The sequence below is a fragment of the Citrus clementina genome, unplaced genomic scaffold (genome assembly GCF_000493195.1).
Source record: "Citrus clementina cultivar Clemenules unplaced genomic scaffold, Citrus_clementina_v1.0 scaffold_6, whole genome shotgun sequence".
In the NCBI taxonomy this organism is placed as follows: domain Eukaryota; kingdom Viridiplantae; phylum Streptophyta; class Magnoliopsida; order Sapindales; family Rutaceae; genus Citrus; species Citrus x clementina.
Genome location: NW_006262139.1, coordinates 10,023,354 through 10,044,897, shown reverse-complemented (window position 1 = coordinate 10,044,897; position 21,544 = coordinate 10,023,354). Strand labels below are relative to the sequence as shown.

Sequence of the window (21,544 nt, the reverse complement as noted above, 5' to 3'; positions counted from 1 at the left end):
GTACTTGACCTAAATTTACTGTTTATAAACGATTTGTCGTTTTTTAGTACGGTGCATTGACAACGTGCATTGCACAATAACAAAATTTCTTGCACCCATTTGCCACTGTAAAGGACAAAAAGTGCTTTTAAATAAAATTTTGCGAAACTGGTTAGTGAGCTGTAAATAAGTGTGAAAGTAAGAAACAGTGAAGGGAAGATGACACTGTATGGTATGTAATCATTCGAAGAGAAAGCATAGTTGTAAATAAGTGACTGATGACTTTGATAAGTGAGTCTGTCTGTGATATAAGGCAAAGACAAGGAAAAGATAAAAACCCAAGACTCCAAGAGAGGGTAGTCTATGACCAAAGACTCAAACAAGGAAAGAGAATGAGAAAGGAAAAAAACTTTGAGAAAAAAAAATTGAAAAGAAAATAAAATAAAGAAGAGAGAGAGAGAGAGAGAGAGAGAGAGAGAGAGAGAGAGAGAGAGAGAGAGAGAGAGAGAGAGAGAGAGAGAGAGAGTTGAGTTTTCTCTCTCATCTGCTATAAATGTTAAAGTATGGAAAACGCTAAACTGTCTTTTAGATCTTTCTAGCTTTTGCTTTTTTTAACTCTTCAGTTTGATGTGAAAACTTTTCAAAAGCCCACTTTCACTCCTCCCTTTACTTTTCCTTGTAAACAAAATTTATACAGATATTTTAATTATTATAATTTGTATTTTTATTATTATTGTTTCTTTCCACTTTTACTTTCTTTCTTTCTTTCTTTCTCAACAAACTGAGACAGCTTTTCTTCTCTCTTTCATATATCTGTAATAAATTCTAGGTTTAGCTCCTGCTGTTACTCATTAAAGCAGATCCTGTTAAAGATCTACTTGTACACTTCAAACTACCAGATAGGGATATAGTTTTTGAGACGATAAGTGGAAGTGATAAGAGCTCAGAAGGTAATGATTCAACATTTATCAAAACCCTAATATTTTTTTTTTGGGGTTTTTGTTTTTTGATTCTTAGTTTTTGTAATTTATCTCGAGATTTGTGCTAAATGGTATCTGGGTTTGTGGAGTTTTTGTTGACTCAGATCCATGGCGGTGATTTTTATATGGGTTTTGTTTTGGGATTATTATTATTATTATTATTATTATTATTATTATCATTATCATTTTTATGGGGTCTTTTCTGTTTTACGTTTTCTAATGTTATGGGAAGATCTGAGGCGAGCGCTGAATTGGGTTTTCATATTTGTTGGTTTCAGGCTTTGGAATTTTGATGGGTTTTTATTAGATTCTTGTAGATGTTGTTGTCATCGTTGTTACTACTTTAAGTTCTCAAAGTGTATATAATGGCTTCTTTTTATATGTTGAATGACTTTCAGCAAGTCCTTTATTGTTTGTAAGCACGTTGGCATACTACTATATGGCTTTAGACACTGGAGTTTGACCTTGGTTTAGTGGAATGTCTTTTGGTGGTGGTTTCACTTTTGCGGACTTTATGTTGTTTGATTCAGTGGAAACATCTTAGTGCTTAGCAAAACCTGATTGTATATGTTTCTTTCAATCCGTGTGTCAACTGATGTTTTACTTGTAGCTTTGTTTAAATGTTGAGCCCGTAGTACCAATTTCTTCGTCTGGTAAACTATGTGCAATATTATTGGCTATTTGTTAAATTCTTAAATTTCTGATGCTTTTATGTTAACGGTGAATTCATATTACTCATTGAATCAGATTACCTGTCAAGTTTGCTGTTCAAGGAGAAAGTGGATCAAATTACTTGGAGATATACTTTTGCTGGATTGCTGTTGCAGCTATTTGTTATTGTACTCTAATTTATTGTCTAAAGTTTCCTATGATTTGGATGAATGTGCATGTCATGACCAGGAGATGAAAAGAAAGTTTATTTGAGTGTCAAGATTACTTTATAGTTGTGGCCACTTTAGATTGGCATTGGACGACCACAGCTAGTGCTGATTTTTTAATGCTTGCGGCCACCGCAGCAGTAGTCGTGTCATGAGAGGAAGGCTGACCTGTACAAGTGCTCATACGTCCTGATTTTTCGTGATCTCGTTCGCAGATGTACTCCTCACAATTAATGTGTGTAAAAGATGGAGGATTTCACATTAGCTTTACATTAAGTATCTAGTTTTAATAGAAGAAATTGATGATCTGGTGAAAAACTGATGTTAGCTGCTACCCTTCGTCGGTTGATATGGTGGCGATGCAGAGCCATGTAATCTATTTAACTTGCCACACATTTGGTGGTTCTGCGGTTGGAAGTGCAATATAAGTATCATACTACACTGGTATTCGGTTCTTTAAATGCAGAGTACTAACATGGATGCTGAGTTGGCAAATTCCAACTATCAGTCAGGTGTTCTTTATCGGCTAGTTCCTGCTGTCCTACCTGTGCTTCTGATATCAATTGGATATGTTGACCCTGGAAAGTGGGCTGTAATCATTGAGGGAGGTGCTCACTTTGGGTTTGATTTGGTAGCACTTATGCTAGTTTTCAATTTTGCTGCCATTTTTTGCCAATACCTGTCAGCTCGTATTGCTGTTGTCACTGGAAAGGATCTTGCTCAGGTATCACATTTTCCCCTCTGCAATTCTCCCTATAGTAATACTAGTAACTGTTATTATTATTTTTATAATTTTGATACATCAGTTTGCACATGGTAAACTGGAGTAAAAGTAAACTAAGTGTTGCACATGGTAAACTGGAGTAAAAGTAAACTAAGTATTATCATCTCTTCCGTTGTATCTGGTTATTTGATGGGATTGTCGATTATTGATACTCTCATTCTCCCCTCTTCTCTTCTCTTCTGTTTTGCATATTCTACTCCCCATGAAGTTTAACAAACTTAATTTCTTTTTCTTAATAATGACTGTAGATTTGTGGAGAAGAGTATGACAAGTGGACATGCGTATTCATAGGAGTTCAAACAGAGCTTTCCGTCATTTTGCTGGATCTTACCATGGTAGGTGTCTTCTCATGTTTAACGCACTGATATTATGTTTGTCTTCTTTTCCAGATGCTGAAGGAACTTGGGTATTTACCATGATTTGTGACTTTTATCTTTCATGGTTTCTCCTTGTATTGTTACTAAAATCTGATCTTGCTAATTTTGCCTCCAGGTTCTGGGGATTGCCCATGGACTTAATCTTTTGATGGGTGTGGAGTTGTCCACATGTGTTTTTTTAGCAGCTGCTGATGCTATTCTATTTCCATTTTTTGCTGGTCAACTGGTAGGCTGATCACTTGTGTTCTTTTATAATCTTTTCGTGGCAGTTTATTGATGAGCTAATCATGTTGAATTTTCAGGAGAACTACAAGGCAAAATTCCTGTGGATATGCACAGCAGGAATCATATTGCTTTCTTATGTTCTTGGGGTACTCATAAGTCAACCAGAAATTCCACTCTCTGTCAATGGGATGCTAACTAAGTTTAGTGGAGACAGTGCATTCTCTATAATGAGTCTTCTTGGAGCAAGCATGATGCCTCACAATTTTTACCTCCATTCTTCTATTGTTCGGGTACTTCGCTCTCTCTTTTGCACATGCCCCTTCATTCTTTTCATATTTCATACATCATTTTTATGTGCCCATCTGTGCATTTTTGTCATGTTTTGATCAGACTTGGTGATAGAATCGATTTATGATCCCATGTATGAGAGGACACTTTTCTTATTTTCTTTCTCTGGACTTTTGTTGACTCAAATATTCAAATCCTGAAATCACTATTGTGTATTTGACTATGTCGTGTCTATTAGAGCTTTAAATGTTCAAAACTTGTGATATTGAGCATTCTGATATATTTCACAATTTATACTCTTTGTGCTGTTAAGAATGACCTTGATTGGTGCCCTTTGTAACCCATTTACTGGTATTTTACTGGATCTTGGGTTTTCTGGACTTCTCTTCTTTTTTGACACTACACTTGAACTGTAGCTCACACTTGGATCAATCTGCTTTGTATACTCTTCACATGGGAGCTAGTCTACATCAAGTTTCATTCTTATTTGATTCTCAAAGTCAATATAGTTTGTTTGTTAAGTTTCTAAAAGTTTCTGCTCTCTTTATTCTTGCAGCGGCATCAGGGACAGGTGAACATATCCAAGGGTGCCTTGTGTCATGACCATTTTTTTGCCATCTTATGCATCTTCAGTGGCATCTATATGGTGAATTATGTGCTGATGAACTCAGCGGCAAACCTGTTCTACAGTACCGGTCTTGTTCTGCTTACTTTTCAGGATGCAATGTCTCTAATGGAACAGGTGTTTTCTTTATTCTTCTTTTTTTAATTTTTAATTTTTTAATTTTTCGTTTTCATGAGAAAGTTCTACTTAATACTTTTCAACAATCTTGCAAATAGCTATTTGCATATAGTTTCTGCAGCAATAACAATTATCATTTGCTACATACTCATCCAATGATCTCTATCCAAATTGTTGAAATGCAGGTGTTCAGGAGCCCGGTAGTGCCATTTGCCTTTGTATTGGTTCTGTTTTTTTCTAACCAAATCATAGCGGTAAATTGGAATCTCAGTGGACAAGTAGTCTTACAAGATTTTCTCAGACTGGACATACCTGGTTGGCTCCACCATGCTACAATTAGAATTATTAGTATAGTCCCTGCTCTTTATTGTGTGTGGACATCAGGAGCTGAGGGGGTATATCAGTTGCTTATATTCACACAGGTAATGGTAGCCATAATGCTTCCATCTTCTGTGATACCACTTTTTCGGGTTGCCTCATCAAGACAAATAATGGGTGTCCATAAAATTTCTCAGTATCACGAGTTCTTGGTACTGATTACATTCATGGGGATGCTAGGTTTAAAGCTTATATTTATGGTAGAAATGATATTTGGAAATAGTGATTGGGTGGGTAATTTGAGATGGAACTCGGGAGGTACTGTGGCATTACCCTTTGCTGTTTTTCTCATCACTACTTTTACATCACTTTGTTTGATGCTTTGGCTAGCTACTACCCCTTTAAGATCTGCAAGTTCTAGAAACAATGCTCCAGACTGGAGCTGGGAATTTCAACGAGCTGAAACCTTTACAGAGAGGGAGGAAGATAATTCAAAGGAAGCTAGGTATCTTGTCGAGGAACCCTTAGAGAAGCGGGAATCAGTTGCATCAGCGGGAAAGTCTGCGGAAAGTCAACCAGATGCATCTGTTACAAATTTTGACCTTGATTTGCCTGAGACAATCATGGAGTCTGATCAGGAAATTCGTTTGGCTGCTATTGAGGAAAACCATCCTAATATTGCATTTCCTAGTCCCGCAATATGTTTTCAAGAGGAATCAGCATCTGCTGTAGGTTCAATGTCTGCCTCAACCACTGGGGCGAAGGATGTCACTGGCGATGATTTGTTGGATGGCAAATCCTTGAAGATCAAATCGGCAGATCCAATGGTGAAAACAGTTCCTGTTGAAGGAGATTTACGCACTGAAAAGGATGATGATGAAGCAGATTCCTGGGAGCCTGAGACTGAGCTTGAGACTGAAGAATCATCCAAAGATGCACCCGAGAGTACCTCAGCCTTGATGTCTGATGGTCCGGCTTCATTGAGGAGTCTCAGTGGGAAAAGTGATGATGGTGGGAGTAGTGTTGGAAGCCTTTCAAGATTAGTTGGGTTGGGGCGTGCCGCACGACGCCAATTAGCTGGGGTTCTGGACGAGTTTTGGGGACAGTTGTATGACTACCACGGGCAAATTACTCAAGAAGCCAGGGCTAAGAAACTGGATTTAGTGCTAGGAGTTGATTCAAAGCCCGCTTCTCTGAAAATCGATACTTCGGCAAAGGAATTTAGTGGATACATCCCAACTGTAGGCAGAGTGCCTGATTCTCTGTTGAATTCCAGTTTATATGATTCTCCCAAGCACAGAGTGCAAAATAGTATGGACTCATCATATGGAGTTCAAAGGGGATCTTCGTCATTGTGGTCCAATCAAATGCAGCTGTTGGATGCATATGCGCAGAATGCCAACCATAGTGTTCATGACTCTGGTGAGAGACGGTACTCTAGTTTACGCATTCCTTCTGAAGCCTCTGGTGAGAGGCGGTACTCTAGTCTGCGAATTCCATCAGAAGACTCTGGTGAGAGGAGGTACTCTAGTTTGCGTTTTCCATTAGAAGACTCTGGTGAGAGGCGGTACTCTAGTCTGCACATTCCATCTGAAGACTCCAGTGAAAGGCGGTACTCTAGTCTGCACATTTCATCTGAAGACTCCAGTGAAAGGCGGTACTCTGGTCTGGGCATTCCTTCAGAAGACTCCGGTGAGAGGCGGTACTCTAGTCTGCGCACTGCACCATCTTCTGATTCCTGGAATTATCAGCCAGCAACGGTGCATGGTTGTGACTTGGCACATCTGAGTCGAATGGCTAGGGACAGAAATTCTGATTTCTTGAATGGTCAGCGGGAGTCACCAGCTCCCAAGTCCCCCTCTTTGGGCCCTACCAATTACATGGACTCAGTTGCTTTTGCTTTGGGGCAGAAACTGCAGAATGGAAGAAGCACTGTACAAGCCTCTGGGTTTCAGCAGAACCTTGCAGTATCTAGGAATACTCAATTGCAATCTGAAAGATCATATTTTGATGTTTCCTCTTCTGGACCTGCTGATTCTGTTTCTATACCATCATCCAGTGCAAAGAAATACCATAGCTTGCCTGACATATCGGGACTTTCTGTTCCCCTAAGGGAACAATTTATGTCCGATAAGGGTGCTCGTGTGGATGGTTCCATTGCATATAAGCCATCTATCGGGAGGCCAAGTTACGAACCATCCCTGTATTCGAAGCCTGGATCTAGGGCGGGAACAACTTTGGCGTTTGATGAGCTCTCTCCATCAAAAATCTATAGAGATACTTTCCCCATGCAGTTAAGTTCAGGCTTAGATGCTGGATCGCTTTGGTCTAGACAGCCTTTTGAGCAGTTTGGTGTAGTTGATAAAAGTAAGTCAAATGCCATTTCTCAAGAAGCTACTTCAATTGCTGATGCAGAAGCAAAACTTCTCCAATCTTTTAGAGTTTGTATTGTAAAGATTTTGCAATTAGAAGGATCTGAGTGGTTGTTTAGACATAATGATGGAGCTGATGAAGATTTAATTGATCGAGTGGCTGCTAGGGAGAAGTTTCTTTATGAAGCTGAAACTAGAGAGAAAAACCAGGTGGTTCATATGGGTGAATCTCACTATTTGACTTATGAAAGGAAGCTTGGTTCCACACTGAAGAATGATGAGGCAAGTTTTACCAACTTCATGGTCTCCTCGGTTCCTCACTGTGGAGATGGCTGTATATGGAAAGTGGACTTGATATTAAGCTTCGGAGTATGGTGCATTCACCGGATTCTTAATCTTTCCCTCATGGAGAGCCGGCCTGAACTGTGGGGAAAATATACTTACGTATTGAATCGTCTTCAGGTAAATTTTTAAAGCTGCTTATCTATTTAACTGACTAGTATATGCTTCAAGTGCCCATTGCTTCTGTGGTAAGATGATTGTTTTGGTTACTGGTTGACTAAATATGACAGGTTATATTCTGTTATTTTGTTGAATAGGATTATCTATCATTCATGGCTCCACATAGGAGGATTTTACATGATGAAGTTTGCACTCAGGGAAATTTCATTTGAGTCATTATCATTTTAGGAATATTATAGCCAAATTATGATTAAGACTATTCTTGAGATTTGTGTTTTGGGTTTTATTAGGAAAACTAATTTGTACCCTTATTTGATTTGTACAAACTACGAAGCATGAACACTGGAATCATTTATCATTACTTATGTCTTCTGGTTTGAGGAGTTTGACGGTATTGCTTTTTCGATAACATTTTACAGGGTGTCATAGATTTGGCATTTTCAAGACCTCGTTCTCCAATGTCGGCATGCTTTTGCCTTCAAATCCCTGCGGTGCATCAGAAGTCAAGCCCTCTCTTTCAAATGGCATGTTGCCTCCTGCTGTGAAACCAGCAAAAGGGAAATGCACAACTGCAGCAATGCTCCTAGACCTTATCAAGGACGTGGAAAATGCAATATCTTGTCGGAAGGGTCGAACAGGCACTGCTGCTGGGGATGTGGCCTTTCCGAAAGGGAAAGAGAATTTGGCATCTGTTCTCAAACGGTACAGACGTCGATTATCCAACAAGCCAGCTGGCACTCACGAGGTTTCTGGGCCACGGAAGGTACTGACGGCATCTGCTTATGGCTCATAACCTTTGTTTACAAATTGCCTCCAGCTTGGTCAATGGTCTTTGGGCTTCTTGATTTTAAAAAGCAGCTCAAACTGTATATGAGGGTTGATCGGTTACAGGACACGCTTGCATTCTCGTGTATTAAATGTTGATGCTGCAAATATTAGTGCCATGTATGTTATATATACATAGGATACAAGTTACTGGATATGTAATTGCGGCAAGAGTTAACGAAAATGGTTAGAAAGGTGGAAATTGATCAATTCCAGTTTTAGTTTTTTGGTTACTTTTGTCCCCAGATAGATTTTGAGTGTCCGTTTCCTTCATTTTGCTAGCTTTCAGGCCTCATGATTGAAATTCTGAGGTAATTGTTTGGGCTGATGCTTTTCCTGTAACAGCGTTTGTGGTTCATAATCATAAATGTGTTGCAAGCATTTGCCTTGTGTCATTGAGGTCTCCTTTGCTGGTTTCTACTGTGTTTGAGACCCAAATCCTAGTTAATTAAGGGGGATTTTAATTTATGTTTGTACTTCATATTACTTGATCATAACAAAGGTGTAATATAATAATTGTTAGTTATTGATCTGTTCTTTGTTATTTCATCATTGATGCGATCATAACCTTCACCCATCAAAGTATTAGCTGTCAGAGTGCCTATTGTGTATCAGTGTAGCCGGCATAAAATTATCTTATAAATAGTTTGCACTCATATGCATAGATACTATTATGTATTGATATTAAAAAATATACATGTCTATTAAAAAATTACATGTTTATATAATTAAAGTTTTAAGTTCATTTAAAATTTTACAAAACTGAATGCTATATAAACGTTCATCCTTCACAAAAAAGGAAAAATCATGTTTAATATTTGCGTTTTAATGATAGGAACTAACAAATTAATTTAGAACAAAAAACATAAATTGTGAATTTTAATGTAAATATAAATTAATTTTGTTGATAGTTTAATAATTGTATCATTAATTGAGTAAATGGGTTAAGAAATTAAGCCCTAATTTGACACGGAAGAGATTATATTGATTCAGATAAGATCTATTTAATAATCATGTAATCGAAAAAATAGAAATGTGATAAAGAGAGAGTTCTATTAATTTCAAATTTTGACTTTAAAAAGTTACTAAACTTTTTATCCATTGAATCCAACAGTGACAATTTAAAATTCAAAAGCAAAATTATGAATCTTCATCCATCTACATTAGATTGAGTAGATTCAATGGATAAAAAAAAAATCATATTTTTAATCAAAATTTGAAGTTAAGGAACATCACCTTGTATGAATAATGCTTTGAAATTTGTTATTCTCTGTGTGTGTGTGTGTGTTATATAATTTTTAATAGTTATTATCTATAGATATATTAGGATGTGACCATTGACAAAGTTTACATACAATTGAATAAATTATATTTTTATTTTTATAATAAGGAAAATGACAGACACATATCTGTAATATGTCGAAATGGTTACATGAATCTTATTATTTTTATTTTTTTTCAATTATTTAGTCTAACGATAATTTAATTTTTTTTCTCACTTATGTGAGTGAGGTTCAAACCTTAAATCTCTTATTTTCACATAAGAGATTGTACCATCTTAACTAACTAAATGACACACACTCCTTTTTCATAAATAATAAATAGTTATATGAACTCTTTTTTAGATAATTATATCCAAATTAATTTATCATAAAAAAGATTTGCAGTGTTCAATTTTAAAAATATAAAATAGAATGGATAAAGCGAGCTCAGGTGGAGTATAACTCTGGTTAAGTTTTGACTCTTTCAAAGGTTAAAGTCATCATCATCCCATGGGGAGTAGTTGATGAACACATAAATATGAGACAACAACGTGTCAAAAGTTGAGACACGTGTCTCAATGGATGCCATTGCCCACCAGAGCCGGCAACACAACGTATTCCTCTCATTTTTTATATCATTTTTCCTGTTCATGATTAATTATCATCGCTTCATTGGAAAAACAAATGAGCAGGAAGGAGATTAATTTTGATCACACCGCACGCTGAGGTTTGTGGTTTCTCTGATTATAATATTTAGCTATTTCTAATCTAAGATTATGGTAACAATAATATTCACCTTGTTAAATTGTTTATTAATAGTAGTCACAGTACTGTTCTTTTATTGATGTGGGTTTGGATTTCTATGGAAACAAACAAATCTAGTGAAACCTAATGCTCAAAGGATAAACTGGTGGGCACTTTGAGCTAGTTTTTATTTCAATTTAAGATTAGGATATATAAGAAGAAGGAAAAAAAAAATGTTAAAATGTTGCGGGGCATGGTTAGGAATTCTTTTATTTTGTTTTGTGTCTTTATATTTGAGTATTTTAGTCTAATTATGGTAGAGTTTATTTTCCTTGCTCTCATATTCTTAGTTAGGATCGTAACCTTAATAATTTTTCTTTAGTTTTTGAATAATAAGATGTCTCTTTATTTCTTGTGGGATTTATTGATCTCAACCTAGCCCGTGTTTAGCAGTCATTTTTGGTCAATGTATAGTAGAGTGCTATCTAGTATGACACTGTCAATATTAAATGCGTCTCTTATAAATTTGAATGCAAAATCTTTTTAAATTGGTACACCCCTTGATACACGTGAAATCACTAATAAATTAAAACAATAAAATTTCAGCAAAAGTATGCATGAGGCAGTTGATAAGTTGTTTTCAGAAGGGAAATGAATTGTAATGTTATTAGCAGAGAAGGGGCAATATATATTGATACACTTATATATTACAATTCTGATATTTACAATTAGAAATTCATTAAGATTTGTCTGAGTAATTCTATTACAGCATAATCCGAATATCAATCCTCACTAAATTGGAAGGAGATTTATCCTTACTATTATTGGAGAGAAATCGATCATATCCTAATGTGGGAAGTCAGTTAACTCTCATTATACCGGGAGACAAGTTTCAGCGATGACCCTGCGCTGGAACTTAAACCCATACCCTCAAGATTGAGACTTGATCCCATACCCTTAAGGTTGTTGAGGGCATGAGCACACTAATGGGCGAGAAAGAGCAATATTTAGATATTAGTAGGAGGAATACTCATATTTGTTGATAATATAAAAACATTAATGGGAATAACACTTCCATTTGTTAATAATATAAGAACATAAATGGGAGGAGCACTTCCATTAGATGGAATTTGCATCCTCAATCCACCATTTACAACAGTGTTTTAATTTTGGACAAAATATTTCATTGTCTCTTTATTATTTTTTCTACTTCCGCTGCCCCATTACGTCTCAAAAATAAAATAGCTTATATCGGGTAAACATATTATAAAGCTGAACATGTGCTTCTTCAAGAACTCCGTAGAATAGTAATAATATTACACTATCCGTCCTCTCATATGTATTTTCTTTTCATTATCATTATAACTAATATTGAAATGTATGGTACACAAGGCAAATTTTGTTTCATTAATTTGTTGTATATGATACACGTAAGGCAGTAGATGTATTATATTCCATGGAATTTATGGAATCATGATAATCATATGCTGTGTTGTGACGATGCAGAAGTAGCTGGAGGAGGAAGAGCAGTGATTGATTGGTCGGTTGGTTGATTAATAGAGTTGAAAATGGTTTATATTGTTGAGGTATCGCTGCCGTTCATACTGTTCATCTTGATCGTAGCTTTGGCATTTTATCTACTTGGTAGGTATAGAGGCCGAAGTCAAGCAGCAAGAATGCCACAGTATTATGGGCCTCCTGCACCTCCATATCCTGTCCAGCCTCAGGATCAGAAGCCCTAGGAATCAGAATCAAAAGCTTAATTACAACGAGTGGGACTATTGGCACCCCTCTAAATGCCTCTTAACACCCCTTTAGTTATTTTACAATTTTAACCTTTATTAAAATTACATAATAAGACAATTTCTAATTAAACCCCCACTCAAAATCAAATATTTTTTTCCCCTTAAAAATTTCTTATACGACATTTTTTTGTTTAAGAGTTTTAAATTCTTTGTGTGGCATACGATATAAACTCTCTTTTCTTTCAAAAACCCTAATCTAAGAGTTTCAAATTTAGGGCAAAATAATCATGCAAACAGATGAGGATGATAATAAAAAAGTAAGTTTGCTATTAATTTATTGTTTTAGAATTATAATGATAGGGAGAGCGTTGAACAATGTTCAACAAATATCCTTTAACAAATGTCAATTGTTTGGTTGATTATTGCTGAATAAATTGCTATTATTCGAGTTTTGTGTCTTGTATTAACTTATGTAATATCTTACAATGATTGTGAAGGAGGAAAGTTCTACCATAGTTGCCATTCTTGATAATAAAGTAGATGTTATGGATTACACTGCTGCATTCACTACTGAAGAGGTAAAATGCTAAATAAATTTTCATACATATATTCTCTTTTCTTTGTATCATTAACTAATATATTATTGTCTTTTTCATAGGTTTTCACCAGTAGAGAAGAGTTGATTCGATGGACGCATGATGTTGGGAAAAAAAATGGACTTGTGATTGTTATTAAAAGATCTGACGTGAATGTGATTGGAAGGAGACCAAGGATAATTTTTGCTTGTGAAAGAAGTGGTGCATATCCGAAAAGAAGTACCAGCATGTCTAAGCAGAATAGCGACTTGGAAAAAAAGAAAAGACCGAATGCAATTGGAACAAAAAAGTGTGGCTGTCCATTTTTATTAAAGGGTCAAATGTTGGCGAATAATCAAGATTGGGTGTTAAAAGTAATCTGTGGATTGCATAACCATCATTCTGCACAATATCTTGAGGGCCACTCATTTGCAGGTAGACTTACTAATGAAGAGGTTAGTATATTGGTTGATTTGTCTAAAAATAATGTTCGGCCAAAAGAGATATTACATACTTTAAAGACTAGGGATACATTTAATGTTACAACAATGAAGACGGTTTATAATGCTCGGTATAAATATAAGGTTCGCGAATTGGGCGGGCGGTCACAAATGCAACAGCTTATGAGTAAATTGCATGATCATAATTACATTGAGTGGCATCGGAGTGATGATGATACAAATTGTGTGAAAGACATATTTTGGGCACATCCTCTTACTTTTGATTTGTTAAAAGCTTTTCCAAGTGTTCTGATAATGGACTGCACTTATAAAGTCAATAAGTATAAGTTTCCGTTGTTGGAAATAGTTGGTGTCACATCGACTGCAATGACATTTAATGTTGGTTTTGCATATCTTGAGTCCGAACGAGAAGATAACTATATTTGGGCATTAGAAAGATTGAAAACCATTATGCAAGATGATATGTTACCAACTGTGATTGTGACAGACAGGGAATTAGCTCTGATGAATGCCATTGAAAAGATATTTCCAAGTGCAACTAATTTACTTTGTAGATGGCATATTTCAAGAAATGTGTTAACTAATTGTAAGAGGCTATTTGAGACTAATGAAAGATGGGAAGCCTTTAACAGCAGCTGGAATGTACTGGTGTTCTCAGCCACTGAACAAGAGTACATACAACACTTGAGTATTTTTGAGAGTGATTATGCTAGATATCCGAAAGCACTTGTCTATGTGAAGCAAACATGGCTTGATAAGTATAAAGAAAAATTTATTGCAGCATGGACAGACTTTATTATGCATTTCGGAAATATGACAACCAACAGGTAACCAATATTTAGTTTTCAATGATTTTATAACTAAACTCAACACCATTTTTTTATATATCTTTTTATTATTATTTTTTTGTTGGTTTATTTTTAGGGCTGAGACTGCACATTCAAAATTAAAAAGGCAACTATGTTCATCCCAAGGAAACTTTGTAACATTATGGACAAAACTTCATTCTTTAGTAGAGTTGCAACATACAGAAATTAAGGCATCATTTGAGAAGAGTTTGACTACTGTGCAACATAGTTTCACACCTTCAGTTTTTAAAGAATTAAGGGGATTAGTTGCTAGAAATGCATTAGATATGATACTAAGTGAGTCAAAAAGAGCTGATTTAATTGGTATAGATATTTCAGCATGTGGTTGTGTAGTTCGACACACTCATGGGATACCGTGTGCACATGAAATTGCAGAGTATAAGCGTGAAGGTCGACCAATACCTTTAGATTCTGTACATTTGCATTGGAGGAAATTAGACCTTGTCTGCACCAGCTATGAAAAATCAGCAGAGTTGAGTTGTACCCCTGAAATGGAAATGATTATCAAGCGTTTTGAAGATTCAGATGGTTTCGGAAAAATGCAAATAAAAAGAAAACTGAAAGAATTAGCTGATCCATCCTCAACTTTTTTAATTGAGCCAACTGTTAAAGCTAAGACTCGAGGACGACCCTCCCAAAAGCTTGATAAATCTACCCGCCGAGATCCATCAAGATTTGAGTATGTAGTATCCGCACAGGATAATCATTCTCCAGACATTATGTCTTCAAGTACAACTACAAAAAAACCAAAAGGGCAACGAAAAATGAATGTTTCTCAAACAAAAGCACCAAAGCATGCTTCTTATATTGATTCATTTCCATTTGGTTTGAGGCCTTATATTTGTGGTGTTAGAGATGTTGCTGCAGATGGTAATTGTGGTTTTCGGGCAGTGGCTGGCCTAATAGGTATTGGTGAAGATAACTGGGCACAAGTCAGGAAAGACTTAGTTGTTGAGTTGCAAAGTCACTTTAATGATTATAAAAGAGTCTTTGAATATGCTGGTAGAGCAGAGGAGTTACTTCATTCACTTTTATACTTTGAGAATAACCCAGGGAGAGAGTATTGGATGACCATGCCTGAAATTGGTCATATTATTGCTTCTAAATATAATGTGGTATTACTACATATATCAGATGTGCTGAATCTAACATTCCTTCCACTTAGATCTATTCCATTATCACGCTCCTCGCATAAAATCATTGCTATTGGATTTGTTAATAGAAATCATTTCATCGAGGTATGTAAAAGTTTAGAAATTCAAATTATGCTACAATATCTTAATTATTGGACTAATTTTTCTATGGCTTTTTTTTTTTACAGGTGTTCATGCTTCCAGCTTCACCTATTCCTCCTATTGCGAATAGTTGGATCAAATATCATGAACCATGTGCAGAAGGCTGGGCAACACCATACAAAACTAATATACTTGCTTTCAAGGATTTGGTGTTTGAAGTTACTACACAAGAAACAATTGATCTAGCTAGTCAATGACAGTATCAGAAAATTTTGAACCATTTTAATAGTCATTTTATTCGTTTCATATTTTTAAAGAAAGACTTTGTAAAAGCTGGAATTCTTTATTTTATTGTTACTCAAGATGACAACCTGTCTCTACTCTTTTTGTTGTTATTATTTTTTTTAACATTTTCGAGTTTACTCCAACTGCAAACTAATTTATGAATTATGATCTACATACTATAAATTTAAGTAACGCTACAATTGACTGTAAATATTAAAATATCAACAGAAAAATGAAAAATAACTTAAAAGAGACAAAATAAATAGTACCTGAAATTGAAATTCAGCATTTTAAAAATTAAGAAAGTTACCTTTTTATCTTATTTTCTGGTGAGGAATTATCGACATATGCCACTCATCATCAACAAGATTCAAGAAGAAATCAAGACCCATGAGAGAAATTAAGAAAGAAGAAAGTAATTATGAAGCAAAGGACGAGCTGAACGATCATCAGAATTATTTTCCCACCTACATGTTTTCCAGTGCCCCAGTTGTCTTTCTCCACAAAGGTTCGCAGTCTTTCGAAGAATTCGTGATTCTGCATTTTCAGAAGCTTGTGCTCAGCATCTTCATCAGTAAACCAAATTAGCACTTGACAAGGAATTACACGCATGGTAGCCAAGTGTTTGCGAGGGTCATTATCCATTACAATGAGTTGTCATGCATAGAGTAAAGTTTTGGCCATGTGGTGTTTCAATGATTTGCCACATTAAAGTAGAACTTTCTTGGAGCAAGTGCCCTTTTCCTTTTGTTTTCCTTTTCTTTCTTTCTTTTTCAATAGATAATTAATTGTTTCAAAATTCAGAATCAGGTGCTTTAAAAAAAAATCACAATCAGGGGTCAAAAATTAAAACGGGGTTTATATTAATAAATTTAAATTAAGGGTATTTTTGTCATTAAAAGGGTGTTAAAAGAATTTTATAATATTTTTAAATATTTTAATGGGGTTAATAAAGAAAAGAGGTGTTGAGAGATATTTAGAGGGGTGCCAATAGTCTCACTCAATTACAACCTGTACATAATCTAATAAAAAAAAGGCTTTACGGAGGATGGTTTGGTGTTTGGTACATTTGATCTTTTCTTAGAAACAGCAACTTGGATAAAATGTTTTTTATGTAAGTTGAGTTGGGCTCATTGTAAATTTAAGTTGTTTCGCCCTCCTTCAAGACTACGAGTTCAGTAATTCAATTTGAATCTCATTATTGGTATTAAGTGAAGAAACGAGCGTTTTTTATTTATTAAGTAAAATATTATATATTGAGCATATTTATAGATACAGATGTTACAATTTTTTAAAAATTAGATTCGCATATTACAGAAGGATATTCACCAATCGTGTCATTGCTATTCGGTGCGGATTGTGTCTTTGACAACTTTTATTCAATGTTGTTTTATTTGACATTCTCAACATTAAGTCTTAATATTACTCTCATATTTTTCGCGAAGGAAATTTTATGGTGTGCTTGTTACTTGTTAGTAAATCTGTGTGTTTCTAGTTCTACGTACATTGTGTGGAGAGGATTATCGGAGATTGCTTAAATATGGATTCTCGGGACTAATATTGAACGTGAAAAAAAAAAAAGAATGTTGATTAGGGTTTGATATTAAATAATTTGGGAAGGGCATTAGATATTGCAAGAAAAAACACTACCTCTGATGTAAAATTATGGTATCTTAATTCTTGAAGATATTTGATTTATTTGTTGTGCGCAGGGTTCGTTGATATAAAGAAAGAAAAATGTAACATGAAGAGGAAAACTCAAAATCGAAAGCCCAGTTAAGCCTAATGACTACTAGTAGAAGACGTTAATGAGGCTAAAGCCCAAGTCTGATTCAACAACTCATCAACAATAAAATAATCTGAGTTGGACTATTGGCGCCCCTCCATAATTTTTTTCAAACCCCTCTTTTATTACAATTACATTTCAGGACAAACACTTTAATATATCTCACATCTATTTTATCTCACTTTAAATTTTTATATTTTCTCTCTTAAAAAAAAAAAAAAACTCTTGTATTTTCTCTGCTATCACACTCACACATGTAATTTTTTTCTCAAATTCTCTATAAATTTTTCTTCAATTAATAAGACAATCTATTGATAATAAACAAAAAAACATTTTGATAAAATTATCTAACTTTTTTTTACATCATAATCTTAGAGATAATTTATTTAATTCATTGATTTTTGTCAAGAAATTTATCACCAATAAAAATTATTTGTGAGGAGCGAAAAAAAATAAAAAACTAAAAGATTCACAAATTAAATGTATTCATTTAGAAATAAGGGTAATTTTGGTAATAAGTTTAGTATAACTGAAAAGGAGTTTTAAAAGAATTTTACAGGAGTGCCAATAGTCCAATTCAAATAATCTACATATTAATTGATGGTAAGAGCATAGGACCCATCGGCCCCGGGGTTGGTAACATTATTATTATTATGATTATTATTTTAAAAACATATCTAGAGTCTCCGATTCTGTTAATTGGAGTCTGAGTAGCCTTCAAATTATAACGTGATGTAAATTATGACAATTAAGAAAATGAAATTTCACATTTTGACGTTACACCAAAATTCATCGACAATTGACGTGCTTTCGATAAGCAATTCGACACATTTTGTCAATCATCATTGACCAAACATTTGAAAGAGAAGAATTTATGTGTTTGGGAAGTGGAAAATCTATTAAGCTATGAGAAATGTCAAAAAGTCAAGGGGAAAAAGATGAAGGATAAAAGTAAGAACAACTTAGAAGATGTGAAGACATCCAAAGAATGAACTTCGGTATAATATATATATATATATATATAAAACCTGTGAGGATGCCCATATTTGAGTTTGAATTGTAAGTCAGTTTGTTAATATTATAACTTTTAAAATAATTGATATTAGTTGTATTGTATAAATGATTAGTTGTGAAGAAAATCAGTTAAACAATTAATAAAATTTATTTTTAAAAGTGGTATAAATTTTAAAAACAGTCATATAAGTTTAATAAATCTTATTATTAAACAACTATAAAAATATAATTGACTGAATTGGACATAATATTATATAAAATTTATTTACATTTTTATAAACATGTATATAAAATATTTTTATTGTGTATATATAATAATTAATAAATAAAATAAAATATTTTCTATTATTAGTTTTATTTTTTATTTTGTTATCTCAAATTCTCAATATGATTGGTAATAAAAATAATTTCTGAAAAGTTATTTCCTAATTAATAAGGATAATTTTGAATTTTTATAATATATAGGAGGATATATATGGTATTGTATTAAGTATAAAACTTATTCTGAAAATTAGATTTTGAAAAGATAGTCCTTTCTACCTTTTTAAGATATGTTGTAGGATCGATTGATTTTTTCGAAAGTAATTTCTATAAAAATTTACTAAACTCCAAAATTAGTTTAAAACTTTTTAAAATCACTTTTAAACCTCCTAAAAGCAATTTTAAATGGGCCCTTAATCTTAACTGATGTAATAACTTATTAATAAGTATCACATAAATTGTAACTCGAATGCTTTAGCATTACTCTCTCTCTCTCTCTCTCTATATATATATATAGATATATATATATTGCTGATTTGATAAAAAAATCTTAGACTTTATTAAAGTTTGAAAAAGTTATTAGAACATACAGATTAAAATTTTTTACGATCATTATATTATTAAACTATATAATTTAATAACTTTCCCGCACATTAACAAATTCAAAATCCTGATTGTAACATCACTATTATACCCCCATTTGTCAATGGGAGAGGAACTAAAATCTTAATGCTAACTTTTGTCATAGGCTCATAGCAGTACTTAATTGAAACTCGAACCTACACCTTTCAATTTTAAGGTACATGTACTCTCAAAAAGCTAAAAAATTCAATGATAGTTATTTTTTTAATATTTACTATTCAATTCAGTTCAATTTCCCATATTAAATTAGTCCAAATGTTGCAGCCAATTTAAATGATTTTTAACATAGACCGATATACACACATTTATATTTGATCGGTCATTGTCAAGGCTCCATAAGAAATCAAAATAAATGAATGATTGTTCATTAATTTCTGACTTAGTGAGATAAACTGCCCATTTAATAATAATCATCATGCATGCTATCTTCATAAAAGTGACGTTATTAATTAATTGGAGTTTTGAAAGAGATTGAATGGTAACTAAGGTTTTGTCACATCTAAACATTACCCACACAACAACTCCCAAACCTACCGCTCCCACATGAAAAGAAAGAAAAAGAAAAGAAAAAAGAAACTCTCATCATGACATCAATACTTAAAAATTCTTGCCACCTTTAGTTTATCTCCCATTTATTTCTATGCTTCAACAAACATCGGTAGGTGGCTATTTTAATTACTATATAAAGATTGACAAAATTACACAAACCATTGCATTGATAGAAAATTAAAATTTTCACACCTATAAGTGAAGTTGGTTTTTTTATTGAATACATAATAATAACAAAGTTTGAATCTCAAAATATTTTATATCTCTTAAAAGTATTTTATCACTTGAACTAATTAAAACACCCACAAAACATAATAATAATAATACTTATTGGTCAAAAAAGAAATCGATTAATTTCACCAAGCAAAACACTCCTGGCCACAATTAAAGCATGGACCAATTTTTTTTTTTTTCGGTGATATTCTCTCTTTTTTAATTATGTGTTCGAAATACTAAAAGAATAAAAAAAAATTAAAAAATAAAACCCCCAACAGAAGTAAGAATCATCTCAGAAAAAGAGAATCCTTACTTCCTTAGTTCCATTCATACTCATGAAATGAAACAAAATCCACAATATATGCGTATGCATAAAGAATGAATTCCCATCAGCATCCACATTCACAGGAACAAGAACAAGCACAAGCACAAAGACAAATAATTTATTCAATCGAGACAACGCCAGCTACCAAGCCGTTCTGAAATTGTCGGCAATGACCAGCCTAGTTCAATTATTTATTGGATTCAAAGCAGCAACTTGACGACTCGACCGACTGCAGTAGTCTATTATCACATCAAACGATTTGGTTTGTGTTTCTTGTCATCGATATCTGATTACTTTATTGATTTGCCTTGACCAGTTAAATTATAATTTATACACTTCTTACCTTTTGGATCAAATTCTGTAAAGAACACCAACTTTGAATTGAAAATTTCCTATGGCTAAAGCCAAATAACACTCTTTTTGGCAAAAGTTGGGGCAAATTCACTTCACTTTTCAGAGTTTTGGTCCATTGTCTAATTAATAATTTTTTTTTAAAAAAAATTACTTCAGAAGTGATGGTGTCATTATTTTCATAATTATTATACCCAACTTCTTAAACCTTTTTAGAGTAAAATAATATTTTTATTTAAATTAATTTAAAAGGGTCCTATTACGTTATATTATCTGTAATATACATTAATTTAAAAATAATTTCTTTATATTTTTAAGTTGTTGTCGCTCTTCCTTAAAAAAATTGTTGTCACTTACATAGTTTAGAGATTATGAGAAATAAATTTTAGGTCAGTTGTGGGTTACAATGTTAAAATTTAAACAAATTTAACATGCTACTATTAAAAAAAATAATTTGAAATTAACTGAATATCCGACTGAAACCATAATAATTTAACAAGTATTTATTTACCCTTCGCAAATGTCTAGTTATTTATGATTAAAGTCAAAATCGCGTAAAAATTAAAGTCAGAATTAATTTTCCAAATTTAAAAAACTTGTTCACAAGACAATGAAACACGTGGTCATTTGATAGTCAAGAAAGATGCACAAGTTGTCACAAACAATGAGTGGGAGTTTTTGATTTATTTGCTTTGTTTTGAAAAATGTGATCCACGTACGCTCTCAGGAAAATTGGTAGGTGAAATGAGTGGTCTGTATCCGAGAATTTCTTCAGTTTCTCTGAAACCACATGGGCGTGGGGGCATTCGCAGAATACATGGAAACCACATGGCTGGCCACAGTAACGCGGAGAAGCAGTATGTGGACGTGTTGTTAAATCAAGCAATTTGTAGTACATGGCTAATTCTGTATGTTGTTTTTTTTTTCATTTTCATGGGACCGATAAATTGATACGGTTCACTGTTGCGTATAACAAAATGGTGATAGTATTTTT

General features: G+C 33.7%; 2 protein-coding genes across 2 annotated transcripts; both read left to right on the top strand.

Annotated features, from left to right (window-relative positions):
- The first annotated feature begins 708 nt into the window (after positions 1 to 708).
- Positions 709 to 8,832, top strand: LOC18038324 (ethylene-insensitive protein 2). The gene is given in 9 exon segments (XM_006428698.2): positions 709 to 929; positions 1,707 to 2,561; positions 2,870 to 2,956; positions 3,114 to 3,224; positions 3,301 to 3,513; positions 4,068 to 4,253; positions 4,439 to 7,405; positions 7,825 to 7,915; positions 7,918 to 8,832. Coding segments are annotated over 8 exon segments (4,200 nt in total). The 5' UTR covers positions 709 to 929; positions 1,707 to 2,297; the 3' UTR covers positions 8,199 to 8,832.
- A 3,336-nt stretch (positions 8,833 to 12,168) lies between these two features.
- LOC112097342 (PKS-NRPS hybrid synthetase CHGG_01239-like) lies at positions 12,169 to 15,378 on the top strand. Its single transcript, XM_024182528.1, has 5 exons — positions 12,169 to 12,298; positions 12,479 to 12,559; positions 12,640 to 13,844; positions 13,942 to 15,124; positions 15,208 to 15,378. The coding sequence occupies exons 1-5, from the start codon at positions 12,269 to 12,271 to the stop codon at positions 15,376 to 15,378; spliced, it is 2,670 nt and encodes an 889-aa protein (XP_024038296.1). The 5' UTR covers positions 12,169 to 12,268.
- Positions 15,379 to 21,544: the final 6,166 nt, after the last annotated feature.

What these genes read in the sequence shown, in the direction of transcription:
- LOC112097342 (XM_024182528.1), top strand. Translation starts at nt 12,269, where the DNA reads ATGCAAACAGATGAGGATGATAATAAAAAA. An exon ending in ATGAGGATGATAATAAAAAA is followed by an intron (nt 12,299 to 12,478) that starts GTAAGTTTGCTA and finishes ATGATTGTGAAG; the next exon opens with GAGGAAAGTTCTACCATAGT. An exon ending in CTGCATTCACTACTGAAGAG is followed by an intron (nt 12,560 to 12,639) that starts GTAAAATGCTAA and finishes TCTTTTTCATAG; the next exon opens with GTTTTCACCAGTAGAGAAGA.